Consider the following 12,736-nt stretch of genomic DNA (forward strand, 5'->3'; position numbering starts at 1 on the left):
ACTGACTTGGTGTGAAACGCAATTAAATTCATTTTGTTTAAATTTTATGACAACTCTCCTTAAAGTTGGTGAAACTATGAAACCACAATTACATGACTAATAAGATACACAAACATAAACTTGAAGAGCTTTCTGTTTCAAAAACTTTTTTTATATTTGCATACCCTGCTCTAGAATATATACTTAAACATAACTATGTTTCGTTTTACAAATGCATCAATAACTTTTTTTATATAAGAATTTGATCGTAGTACTCGCCTATGCTCGTGACCAAATCTCGCTAGTTGTATTCTGCTAGCTAAGCAGTATTACTGTACATATTGAGAACCATCATGATATGTTGTTTTAACAACTATGACTAAAATTCATTCTCACTTTTAATTTGGTAAAAATAAACAAATTATGAATTGTTGGGGGCATAAAAATTAATAAAAGAATATATATTATATTATTTTTATAAACATACATCACAACATGAATACCAAAGCCAAAAGGCAAAGAAAAACTTAAAAGACCAAAAAAACATGGTTAGATCATGTTTTTAATAAACAATTTGACCCTTTTGTAACTAAAGCCATTTACACCACCTGCATCTTCAACTCCACATCCCTGCAGTTAACACCAAACCTATTCACAGATTCTGTTGACCTTTTAACGATACAGTTGACTAATATTGACTCTACCAAAGACTATCATCTCGCATACTTGACGCTCATCATAAGTTTTTGCCTCTCCCCTTCAACCTCGGCAAGTTGCAGGCTTAATTGCGTGTAGCGCTCGTGCATTTCATTCAATTCGGTTTCTACGTTTACGTACTTGCTCTTGATCTCCAATGTGTCTTTGATCAGCTCATTGATGTCCCGGAAGCTTCTAAAAATTGCTTCTTCGTCACTATGTTGTTTAAGGAAAGAACTGCAAAAACATAAAAGATTGTCATGTGTGACAAGTGTTCGATATGAATGACAAAAGTTACCTTTGAAATTGGATAGTCGATTTCTTCTTCACCATAAGTGCTCCGGCGAGCTCGATCTCTAACGCCAGCACTCTCCCTAATGTGTTTCCATCTCCCGTGAAATTTTTAAATCGTGGGTACATGCACTCGAGTTCTTCATTTGCCTTTTGTAACAAACTAATAATTAGAACTTCATTTTTATGGCCCGTGTCCTATAGGAAACGAGTATTACATAGGGGTGTTTAATGGGCCGTGTTCACGGTTTGGTGGGTTCAAATTGAGTTATCATTTATTTTTAATAACGAGTTTTCGTAGGTTGACGCGAACACACGACCCATCAACCTGAAATTTTTACTTTATTTTTATATCAATGCTCTAAAATTTCAAATTTACAACCAAAAATGCAAATGTATATAAAACTGTTACGTTTAAACTATAAAATATGACATTTAATTCTCTTTTATCTATTACATTTGATATAATAAAACATACTTTTTTAAAATGTATAAAAAAATATATGGGATGAACAGGTCAACCTGTGAACCCACTGGGTCAACACGAACACCGTCCATTTAGCTAAAGGTATCCGCGAGTTCAACTCGAAACTGACGGAACCCATTTAAACAAAACCCAAACCCGAAATTTGGTGCTAGGTTCGTGTCCCGACAAAGATTCACCCCTATTTTTTATGTATATTGAAAATCATAGCTCTAATTACCTTGTGTAGTTGCATAAGTTCCCTCTGCAAATCTTGAAAACTTGAGCCACAACTCATCATTGCAAGAATCGATCTCTCGTTTTTCATCTTTTCGAACTACATTACAATAAAAGAAACAAAAAGGTCGATTACCATGTTTAAGATTGTAAAAACTATAGGTGACAAATCAACGTGTTTATATAGAAATGGGAAAATTCGAGCCGTATTTCATTCGTGACGATCAAATGTAGAAAATTAGCTAAAACCTAAACACGTTGAATGGGTCAAAACTCACCTAACATATTCCTATGCTTAAATATTAGATATAAACTTCAAGTATTTTAATAAAAGAGTAAAGTACACTGATGGTCCCTGTGGTTGACCAAAATTTTGGATTTGGTCCCTGGCTTTCCTAAAGTACATAGATGGTCCCTATGGTTTGCACTTTGTAACACATTTAGTCCCATCTTTTTCCAAAAGTACATGGATGGTATGGTCCTTGTGGTTTGAACTTTTTAACGCATTTAGTCCCTAACTTAGACATGCTAAAACCTTTAGATTTGTTGGCTGGGGACTAAATGCGTTACAAAGTGCAAACCACAGGGACCATCCATTTACTTTTGGAAATCTAGGGACCAAATCCAAAACTTTGGTAAACCACAGGGACCATCAGTGTACTTTATTCTAAATAATATCATCATAGATTCATAAGAAGTTATTTGTTTTACCTCAGTGATTTGTGCAATAATCTTTTCTTTTTCTTCCCTGCAACACTCGAGGTTCAAGAGAGCACAATCGAGTTCCGCCTGTATCGACTGTAACTCACCTTCCAATCCGCCGATCTTAAACGACAACTCGTCAATCCTTTTCAAATAAGAAGCTTCACATTTCTTCCTACTCTCGATTTCGTCAAGCGCATCTTGTAACTTTATCAATATATCATCACCATGCCTTTTGGAAACAAAAAGTTGTTGCTTTAACTCTTGCACCGTAGTTTCACATTGTTCTTTCATAAATGCTATCCGTAACGATTCCGACTGGTGTTCCGGCACATTTTTTTCATGATCGGTTTTAATCTTCCGTGCATCTCTACTCACTTCTAATAGTCTTTCTTCCAGAATCACCGAGTACACGTCAAAGTATAATCTTTCACAACATATTTCGTAAATTTGTTCATCGGAAAGATCATCACCGCCCGAAAGCGGTTTTTCACGGCGGTCATGAGCTATACTTGCGCAATTTTCGGAGGACAACGTTTGTTTAATAAGGTTTTGATTGGTCTCAAACAACGAAGAAACCTGCGCAGCTAGCATGTCGAGGTTTTTCTGCAACTGCGTTACTGCGATTGCGTAATTCACACGGCCCCTTTCGAGTGCGGATTCTAAAGTGGTTACCCTTTTCTCGAGCTCCTTGTTAATAGAATCTAAAGCGTGTTTTTCTTCGATTAGTTTTAAGATTTGGCTGTTCATGTCAACGCGTATGGATTCCGTCTCGGTTTTGCAGGCGGTAAGAGTATCGCCGCATGTCGAGTGCTCGGTTTTTAAGATCTCGAAGTCTTCGAGGATCTTTTCCTGGTTTTCCTCAAGCTCTAAAACCCTTTTCTCAAGTTCCTTATTAACATGGTGTATCGATTCGGTCTCGGATTTGTAGGTTATATGCTCATTATTTAGACTTTGAAACTCACCCGAAATATGTTCTTGTTTTTCCTCGAGTTCTTGAATAAGCGCTTCACTAGTCATGACCCGTTTCTTGAGCTCCTCGTTAACACAAACCAAATCGTTTCTTTCTTTTTCAAGTCTTAATATTTGGTCATTCATATTTTTGTGGGCCGAAATAGTGTCGCCACATGTCGAATGCTCGATTTGTAGGCTTTGAAACTCACCCAAAATGTGTTCTTGTTTTCCCTCAAGTTCTTGAATAAGTGCTTCGGTAGTCACGACCCGTTTCTTGAGCTCCTTGTTAACACAACACAAATCATTTCTTTCTTTTTCAAGTCGTAAGATTTGGTCATTCATACTTTTGTGGGCCAAAATAGTGTTGCCGCATGTCGAATGCTCAGTTTGTAGGCTTTGAAACTCACCCAAAATACGTTCTTGTTTTTCCTCAAGTTCTTGAACAAGTGCTTCGGTAGTCACGACGCGTTTCTTGAGCTCCTCGTTAACACAGCCCAAATCATGTCTTTCTTTTTCAAGTCTTAAGATTCGGTTGTTCATATTATTGTGGGTCAATATAGTGTCGCCACATGTCGAATGCTCATATTGTAGGCTCTTCAACTCACCTAAAATCTCTTCCCGGTTTTTCTCGAGCTCTTGCACAAGTGCTTCTGCTGTCGTAACCCTTTTGTCAAGTTGTTCGTTAACACAGCCGAAATCATGCTTTTCTTTAGCAAATTTTAACGCTTGATCTTCCATATCACGGCGTATCGATTCTATCTCGGCTTTCAAGCTCAAAATGGTATCAGCACATGTCGAATGCTCGTTTTTAAGGCATCGAAATTCTCCCAAAACTTGTTCTCGGTTTTTCTGTACCTCTTGTACGAGTGATTCAGCAGTCAAAACTCTTTTCTCGAGTTCCCGTTTAACATACTCCAACTCTTGCTTTTCTTTAGTCAGCTTTAACGTTTGATGTTTCAACTCATGGCGTATCAATTCCGTGTCGTATTTGCAGGACGAAATAGTGTCGTCACATGTCGAATGCTCGTTCTTAAGGCTTTCAAATTCCTTAACGATCCGTTCCCGGTTTTCCTCGAGCTCTTGCACATATGCTTCCACAACCATTACTCGTTTTTCAAGCTCCTCGTTAACACAACTTAACGCAAGTCTTTCTTTGTCGAATTTCAAGATTTGATCTTTCATACAGAGGCGTATCGTCTCGGTTTCCGATTTGCACGTTGAAATAGTGTTGATACACGATAAATGTTCGTATCTAAGCTTCTGAAACTCTACTAGAAGCCGGTCCCGATTCTCTTCAAGCTCTTGCACAAGTGATTCATAATAACATTCCATTTCATTCATCTTTTTAATAAGATTTCCCCTTTCGGCTTTCGCTTCATTTAGTTGACATAAAAGTTCCAAACTTTGACTTTCTCCCAAGTCAACAACTCTTGTAAGCCCCGTTCCCTTTTCAAGATTCTGCACGATACCGAGTAACATTTCCAAATCCGAGTTTATAAAGCTTAGATCCGACTCATGGAACCCGATAAGAATCTTTTTTTGAAGTTCCCGTATTCGACCCTCCACAAGAAAAAGCCCATTTACCCGTTGATCTTGCGTTTTCTCCATAAATTGCGACCGTAACTTTATTTCGTTTAACTGTTTTAGCTCATCTTTAAACTTTGAACATTCCGACTTGAGGATCATAACCTCTCGTTCTAGCTTTAACCCGGAAGAAATCTCGTTAGTTAGATGTTGTGCAATCTTTTGTGTTTCCATATTCATCTCGTTAGCCTGATGATGCAACGTGTTGACCTCTTGCTTAAGCTCGAAAATGAAAGATTCGGCCGTTTCTAAGCTTCCTCTGAGTCGATGATTCTCTTCAAGAGCAATTGCTAACTTATTGTCCTTTGAATAATCTGCGTTTTCGGTTGACCGGGTTTGACTACGGACCGGCCCGTTTAAGGCCCGGGATTCAGGGATGCCGGATGAATCGTTTTTGGCAGCATTATAACTTTCTGAGTTGTTACACTGGCCGTTATACTCAACAACAGGCGTCGCGTCTGAAAATTCTTCATGCATATCTGTCTCTTCCATAATTGGTACGAGCTCTCTAGAGATGTGCAACTCCGAAGATGAAGGTGCGGTGGTGATACTAGGTTCCACTTCTCGGCCATAATTGCTGCTGCTTTGCAACCCTTTATCGAACTGTTGTTCAAATTCTCTGCACCAAAGTTTAAAGTTAAAGAAAATGTTTGAATGTGGTAAAATATCTAAAATGCCCTTTAATTAAATAAGGAAAAAACAATGGAAATTTCTAGATCCATATCCTTGGTATTGGTTTACTTTTAATCTATGTAGTTAATGCGGTAAACAATCGGATATCGGTCAAGGACCGATATTTGAGATATAGGTTATCGCGGTGGGATATCGGTATTTTTAATATGATGCAGAATTTAAGTAACATATAATTTTTTTGAAGAATTAAATATTGCAGTTTTCAAGATTGGCATACCTGAATCCAGTTTTAGCTGTCAGCAACTGAACTGTAACCTGACACCAAAAAGATTAAGTGAAAAATAAGTGTTTGTTCTATAAGATTCTTAATTAAATATCTAGGTTATCCCTAAAAATTATTTTTTTAATTCAAGCAAAATTTTGAATTTTTATCTGAAAGACCAATATCCCAAACTAATAGCACTAGAACATACTATACGGATGTGAATTTCTGATACGACACGAACATTACACGAAATTTGCAGGTTGGACCGTGTACACGTTTAGCAGAAGGGCATATCTGGATCGACTGATGGATCGATGCGTTTAACCTGTTTAATTTTATACTTAATTTTTTAAAGCATGTTTTGTGGCGTAACTTAAAATGTATGGATATATTATTCCAAAACTTAAAAGATAGAAAAAAGAGAAGCAAGTTTAATAGTTTAAATGTAAACATTTTACATAGATTTGTATTTTTGTTGTAAATTTCTAATTTTAGACTATTAATATGCAAATAAATATAATAAAATAAAATAAAATTCCAGGTTCAATGGGTTGTGTTCGTGTCAGACCACGAAAGTCGAAAACTCGTGTCATGTCGGGGTTCATGTGTGACACGATTTTCAAGTTTGTGTCAAATTTTTCGGTTTTAGTCAGGTTCAGCTAAAATGTTGACTATTAATTAAATATCTAGATTATCACTTAAAAGAACGTATAAAAGAATATTACTCACATGCAAGATAGTTCCTTGATCAGATCCATGAAGAGGCAAAGAAATAGCATACGGGTTTAACGCATCTGCATAATCAGCAAGATTAATGGTAGCCTCACCAAGTATGCTTGCGTGTGACGAACCCTGAAATCCATATTAAAGCCCAAAGTCGAAAACTTTGTGTCAAATAAATAATAAAATTTTCAAAACGGTTAACTGAAAAGGAGAATGAAACATACCATCCCCACAATGAGGTTGTAAAGCTTATCATCGTATCGTTTGTTTCTAGAATCTACTAGAAGTCTTGTAGTTTCGTAGATAGGGTCCGCCCATTTGCATGTTCCGTTTCTCACATTTGCTTTGCTCGTTTTTGCAATGATCTTTCCGGATTCGGTAGGTATGAAACAAATAAATAACTTATCCCATCCACTTTGTGGAATATTTGTAGCATGAAATTGCAGCCGAAAAACAACTTTGACTTTAGTTTTCTCAAGCTTCCATTTGGTATTCCTCAACATTACTGCACAACATGAACTGCTAAATCCTCGGTTCCGCCTGTTACTAAATCAAGATTTCTGCAAAATCAAAGACCCATATTGCAAAAAGTGATTATAATCTTGAACATCAAATGTATATCTTATCGAAAGCCGGTTTTGTGTTAAAAAGATGACTCAAGAACGTGTCGTCGAATTCAAAACTATTGCAAAAACATTTTCAGTTTAATTTTATGTGATCATCACAATGCCAATTGAAAACCATCCTTGTGACTTGGCAAATCCAACTTTTACAAAAAAAATTAATCAGTTATATGGGTAAAGACACTTAAGAATGATGGTTTTCTTCTTATAGGATGGGTTTCTTAGTATATGAGCACTATAATTGAACTCACAAATTATATAGAAGTCCTAGCAACAAGTGTGGGTATTTACAGAAATTGTCGAGCCGGGGGTCTCACTGGAAGCAGCCTCTCTATTCCTACGGGGTAGAGGTAAGGCTGTCTACATCTTACCCTCCTCAGACCCTACCTTAGCTTTGCTATTGATTATGATGATGATGTTGAACCAAATAAAGATTGTGTTTGGATTTTATGTTTCCTGGTCCTACAATATTAATTGTGGGCCCCTTTTATTTTTACTTGAAAATCTAAATGGACCTATAATCACATTCTTGATTTATTGTTTCTCCTCGAAGAATTACAATGCTTGTGAACAGCCCACGGAACGGTCAACGGGCCGGATCTTGATCTAGATCTACTCTGTTCTGATCCATCTACATGACCCAATGGATCAAGAAAAGATCCACCGATCCAATAGATCGATCCAGTTAGGTAGATCAATACCTGGGTCAACCCAAGATCCATATGGGTTGATCCATTTAAAGTTTTAAACCACGATCCGCCATCTCTACCTCCCCAACGATACTGGTGCCGCCCACCGCCACGGCGCCACCACAACCTACCACTACCACTACCATCATCCACCCTCACCATCCGCTGTACCCAAGTATTTAGTTTAGTTGGTTGGGGTGGATAAGGTATAGCATAGGGGTGCATCAATATGGGTCATGATCCCACTATCTGTTTAGATAGTTGGGTAGGGGTCGGATCATAATGCATTAGCTAATAGGTAAGATCAAGATCCATTACTTGGGTCACGGGTCATATCAGATCACTAGGCACATGTGCAAGCTACTTGTGTCGATTGTAACATCCACCTCGCCCAAATTTCTACATACAAGTCTTTGAATTTGAACTTCCCTCATTTTATGACTTACGTTTTTATTTCTGTTCCTTCTTTAAGTAAGTTGCATGAAATTAAGGATGTCCGCCAATCACGAGCTATCTTAGGAAGTTTAAGTTTCTAATTTCTGGTGTGAACTTGCCAAAAGTATGCTAGTCCTGCTGCAAAGAACTGCATAAACACTTGTACATATTGCTTTAACTGTGATACATAATACGGTTATGTAACTACATAACCACCCGAGCACTACACATAAGTGTTTATGCAGTTCTTGACTTCTTGCAGTTTAATACTTAAAACTGGTTATGTATTGATCGTGCCCGCATACATATATCCTCTAAAGAATTTATTATATTAAAAGAATATATCAATCGCCATCACAACAGAAAGACATAGTCTTAAGAAAGTATTAAATTAGCTAAATATCCAAAAGATCCTAAAAAATAATGAGAAAACAAGGTAATTTCTTGAATTAAAACCAATAATATCAATGATTAATAACTAATAATTAATAACAATAAACAGAGGCAATTATGGATTTAGCTTACAAATCTGCTAGAACAAAAATGTTTTAGATTTTCATGTGTCAGCATCAATGAAGACAAAAAATAACTTATAAAGAAAGTTTAATCATGCCTGATGCTCTTATGTTTCCCCATATAATCAACATTTTAATATGCATGACACATTTGAATAAGACCATCTAAATTAAATCAATCACATATAAAAAAATTATATAACCAAGTCAATGTTTGACCAAAAGTCAACGCTTACCTTCTCCAATTCAATGATGAAGACGACTCTGGTCTGAAACCCTAAATACCATGAACAGTAAACACAGATTAAAAAACCAATTATAATAAAAATAATAATAATAATATTAATAATAATAATAACAACCTTAAAACACCCAAAAAGGCACTAAGAAAGAAAGTGATTGAGCTCTCAAAGTATAAAAAAATCAAAAAGTAATAACCATTAATCACATATTGGTCCACAGATTTCAAGATTCAGAAAACCCACTATTAAAACTGAAAACCCAGTTGAAAAATCAATGAATTTGCTAAAATCATCAACAAAAAGAATCAAAGTTCTAACCTTTACACCAAATTAAAGAAAACCCACTTCAAGAAATGCTGAAAGTCACTAAATCAAACTGGGTTTTCAATCTTTAAACATCTAATCCAAATTTCAGTAACAAAAACTATAATCAAACTGAAGAAACAGATGAACTGCAGTAAAGTTCAAACCTTTACATCAAATTAAACAAAACCCACTTCAAAAAATGATTAAAATCAGTAAATCAAACTGGGTTTTCAATCTTTAAACATAAAATCCAAAGTTCAGTTACAAAAAGTATAATCAAACTGAAGTGACAGGTGAACTGTATTACCTGAAAAATGCAAGATCTGAGTTAGGAAACTTGCAAATGAAGCAACATTTGGGGGGAATGTGGCGTGAAGAAACAGTAACTACAACTGGGTTTATAACTTTTTTATGGATTGTTTAATATTGAGAGCTCAAGAATGGGGATGAAAAGGGGGAAAAGAGGAGCCACTGAGAAATGGAGTGGACAAAATGACAGCGTGAAAGCTTGATTACTGATGCACCGAATGTGGTCATTAATGTTATCACTCTATTTATGACTAGAAAAAAGCATTGGTCTATTAACCTTGTGTTTGGTATATTTTACATAATTTCGAATTGTTTATTTTCTTTTATTTTTTTAACGGCAAGAAACGATGTGTCAATCACAGTGACTTCAAACGTTGTGGTCAAGATTGACTACTCGATTGTTGCCAACCCTTAGCTCTCCCAGATGTGCGGAAACCTGACCACCATGCGCCGAAGGCATGACAATGGAAAAATCGGTAAAACCTCGTCTCCCATCCAAAACGAACCGGCGCCACCCGTATTCACCCTTCACCTGGATGTCGCAGAAAATAATAAAGAGAGTGAGAGTCGAACCTGGGTCACAAGTAACACCAAATCTTTCCCCAACCACTCCAAATTTATTTTCTTTTATGTTTTTGGTTGTTAAAGATGTAAATGTGGTCCATACTGTGTAATTATTACGAAAATGATATTTGGATTTTTTTTTTTCACTTTTTATTTATTTAGTTAAATTATTCTTGTAACTTGTAAAATAAATAAACTCACTTTTTTTCTCATACAAAAATATATTATTGATTTACATTTTTTGTTAGGATTATCAATGTTATTGTTACTATATATGCATTAGGAACACCCATTCGACACCCCAATTGATGAGATTTGCCTTCTTTGTTCGGGGTTTCCCTTGCCACCTTCCCTTTTGTGTCAATGTTGTCGCCAACAGAGAATCCACATTTGTGTCATTATCTTATGGGTTGTTTGGCAACATCTGAATGGGTTAAGTGCTAAACCGGTAAGATGTCTGAACCATTAAGTGCTGAACCATTAAGAGCATGTATAATACTTAACCGTTCAGAGGCAAATGTCTGACCAATTCAGATTAGACGCCTTAACCATTCAGACTCTGTATAAATTTTAACCATTCAGAGGCAAATGTCTGAAACATTCAGACATCTGGTCGTGAAACAAACAGTCTGAACCATTAACTGCTGAACCAGTAAGAGATCTAAACCATTAAGAGCCTCACGAAGAGGTAAACAACCAACCCCTTAGGGTGAGAGGGGCACTCCCCTAAGAGGGGAGTCCCCTCTCTTACGCATAACCAATCCTCGTGTGCCACGTCAACTCCCCTCTTAAACTCCCCTAACACCCTAAATTGATGCGGCACTTCCCTCTTAGGGGACTTGGTTTTTATTTTTATTTTTTTTTGTTTTTTTATTTGTTGTAATTATGCATGTTTATAAAAAAATATTAATAAAAATTAAATAAAATTTAACAAAAGACATTTCAAAGTAGAAAATAAAAATAAAAATTAAATTCAAACTAAAAAATTAAAACTACATTCAAACTAGAAAATAAAAATTACATTAAAACTAGAAAATAAAAATTTTAGAAATCGCACGGCCACCCGTACTTGTTAGCGATGACGCGTTTTCGGGCGAGGATGAACGGCAACATATATGGCGGAGCATCGTCGTGCGGCTTGAGGAATGTTTTCATATCTCGATCGTAATTGTAGTTTTTCACCGTCTCGCGTTGTTCCGATATGAGCTCGCGAGCCTCCGACTCTCTTTTCTTCCTCAATTCAATCGCCTCCAATCCCATCGCGTGCTTCGCTTCTTTCATGGCGGTGTACTCTTTAAAATGTGCCGCCAACTCGGCCGAGCTTCCCTCGGACGATGTCGCTTGACGCTTGTCTCGCCGTTGTGTTCTTTGTGGCGAGGGGTCTTCGTTCATATCGGGTATGGAAGGGTCCACGTCAACGGGCTTTCTTTTTTGTGTCGAACCTTCCCCTTCCTCACCCAACAATGGGACTTGGGCCCATTTGTCGTGTTTTCGAACGACCTCCCACGCCTCGACATGTTGAAAACCGTTCGGAAATCTCTCTTTAAATTCTTTTAAAGCGACTTTCATCACGTCGAGATCCTTACATCCGTTTCCTCGTGTGCGATCCTACATATTATAAAATAATAAGTGTTAAAAAAATATGAACTTAGTAAAGAAAATTAAAAAATATACAATGTTAAAAAATATAATTTTTACCGCTTGTTGGTATAGGCCGTTGAAAAAGTTTATTTTCGATAGCATCGGGTTCCATTTAGACCGTACTTGATGCACGGTCCGATTACTTCCACCAACGGTGGCGTTAAAATGATCTAAAATCTTACGCCAAAAACTATCGCGGTTTTGTTGATTGCCCTTCTTTTTGTTAGTAGAGCAATGTACCCACGCCTTCGCCAACGCCTCTTCTTGGACCTTTGTCCATTTTTCGCTCGCCATTTTTCCCTTTTTATCCCGAGCGTCATCTTCTTCGTTGCCCGCGTCTTCATCCGCATTATATTCATCGTCCTCGTCCTCGTCGCCCAAATTTTGAGTTTCGGGCACTACCTCATCGTCCTCGTCGTCGTAAATAGGTAGAGGACGTTCAACATTTCCTCGTGTAGATGGAACTTGTGGGGAACGAAAACCATATGGGTCGAAGGCGGGGGATTGAGGAGGAGCATCCATTGATAACAAATTTTGAAAATAGCCGAAATTGGGTTGAAGGTTGGGTGGTTGGGTGTTGTAAAAGGAGGGGTGTGAAGGTTGTTGGAAAAAAAAACGGGGGTTGTGAAGTATATCAGAAAGGGGGTTGTGGCTGTGCACTTGCACCGCTCGAACCACCACGAGACGGTTGCGAGCCCCGTCCCTTAGTTTTTTTCTTGGCTTCGCGGGGTTGGTTCTCCATTGCTCGGTTTGAAGTGGGTGTGGTTTGAAAGTATAAAAAATTAGTGAAGTGGGTGTGGTTTGAAAGTATAAAAAATGAGTGAAGTGGGTGTGGTTTGAGAGTATAAAAAATTAGTGGTGGGTGTGGTTATTTATATTTGTTTA

The 12,736-nt window shown here is 37.2% G+C and overlaps 1 protein-coding gene across 1 annotated transcript; it reads right to left on the reverse strand.

The window, feature by feature from the left end:
- Positions 1-425: 425 nt before the first annotated feature.
- Positions 426-9,893, reverse strand: LOC110918403 (myosin-4). The gene is made up of 9 exons (XM_022162733.2): positions 9,645-9,893; positions 9,026-9,066; positions 6,752-7,087; positions 6,534-6,656; positions 5,817-5,854; positions 2,378-5,525; positions 1,671-1,766; positions 974-1,116; positions 426-912 (listed from the first exon to the last, which is right to left on the reverse strand). Exons 3-9 carry the CDS (start codon positions 7,028-7,030, stop codon positions 693-695), a joined length of 4,047 nt encoding a protein of 1,348 aa, XP_022018425.1. The 5' UTR covers positions 7,031-7,087; positions 9,026-9,066; positions 9,645-9,893; the 3' UTR covers positions 426-692.
- Between the last annotated feature and the right edge of the window lie 2,843 nt (positions 9,894-12,736).

The sequence above is a fragment of the Helianthus annuus genome, chromosome 2, assembly GCF_002127325.2.
Source record: "Helianthus annuus cultivar XRQ/B chromosome 2, HanXRQr2.0-SUNRISE, whole genome shotgun sequence".
Classification (NCBI taxonomy): Eukaryota; Viridiplantae; Streptophyta; class Magnoliopsida; order Asterales; family Asteraceae; genus Helianthus; species Helianthus annuus.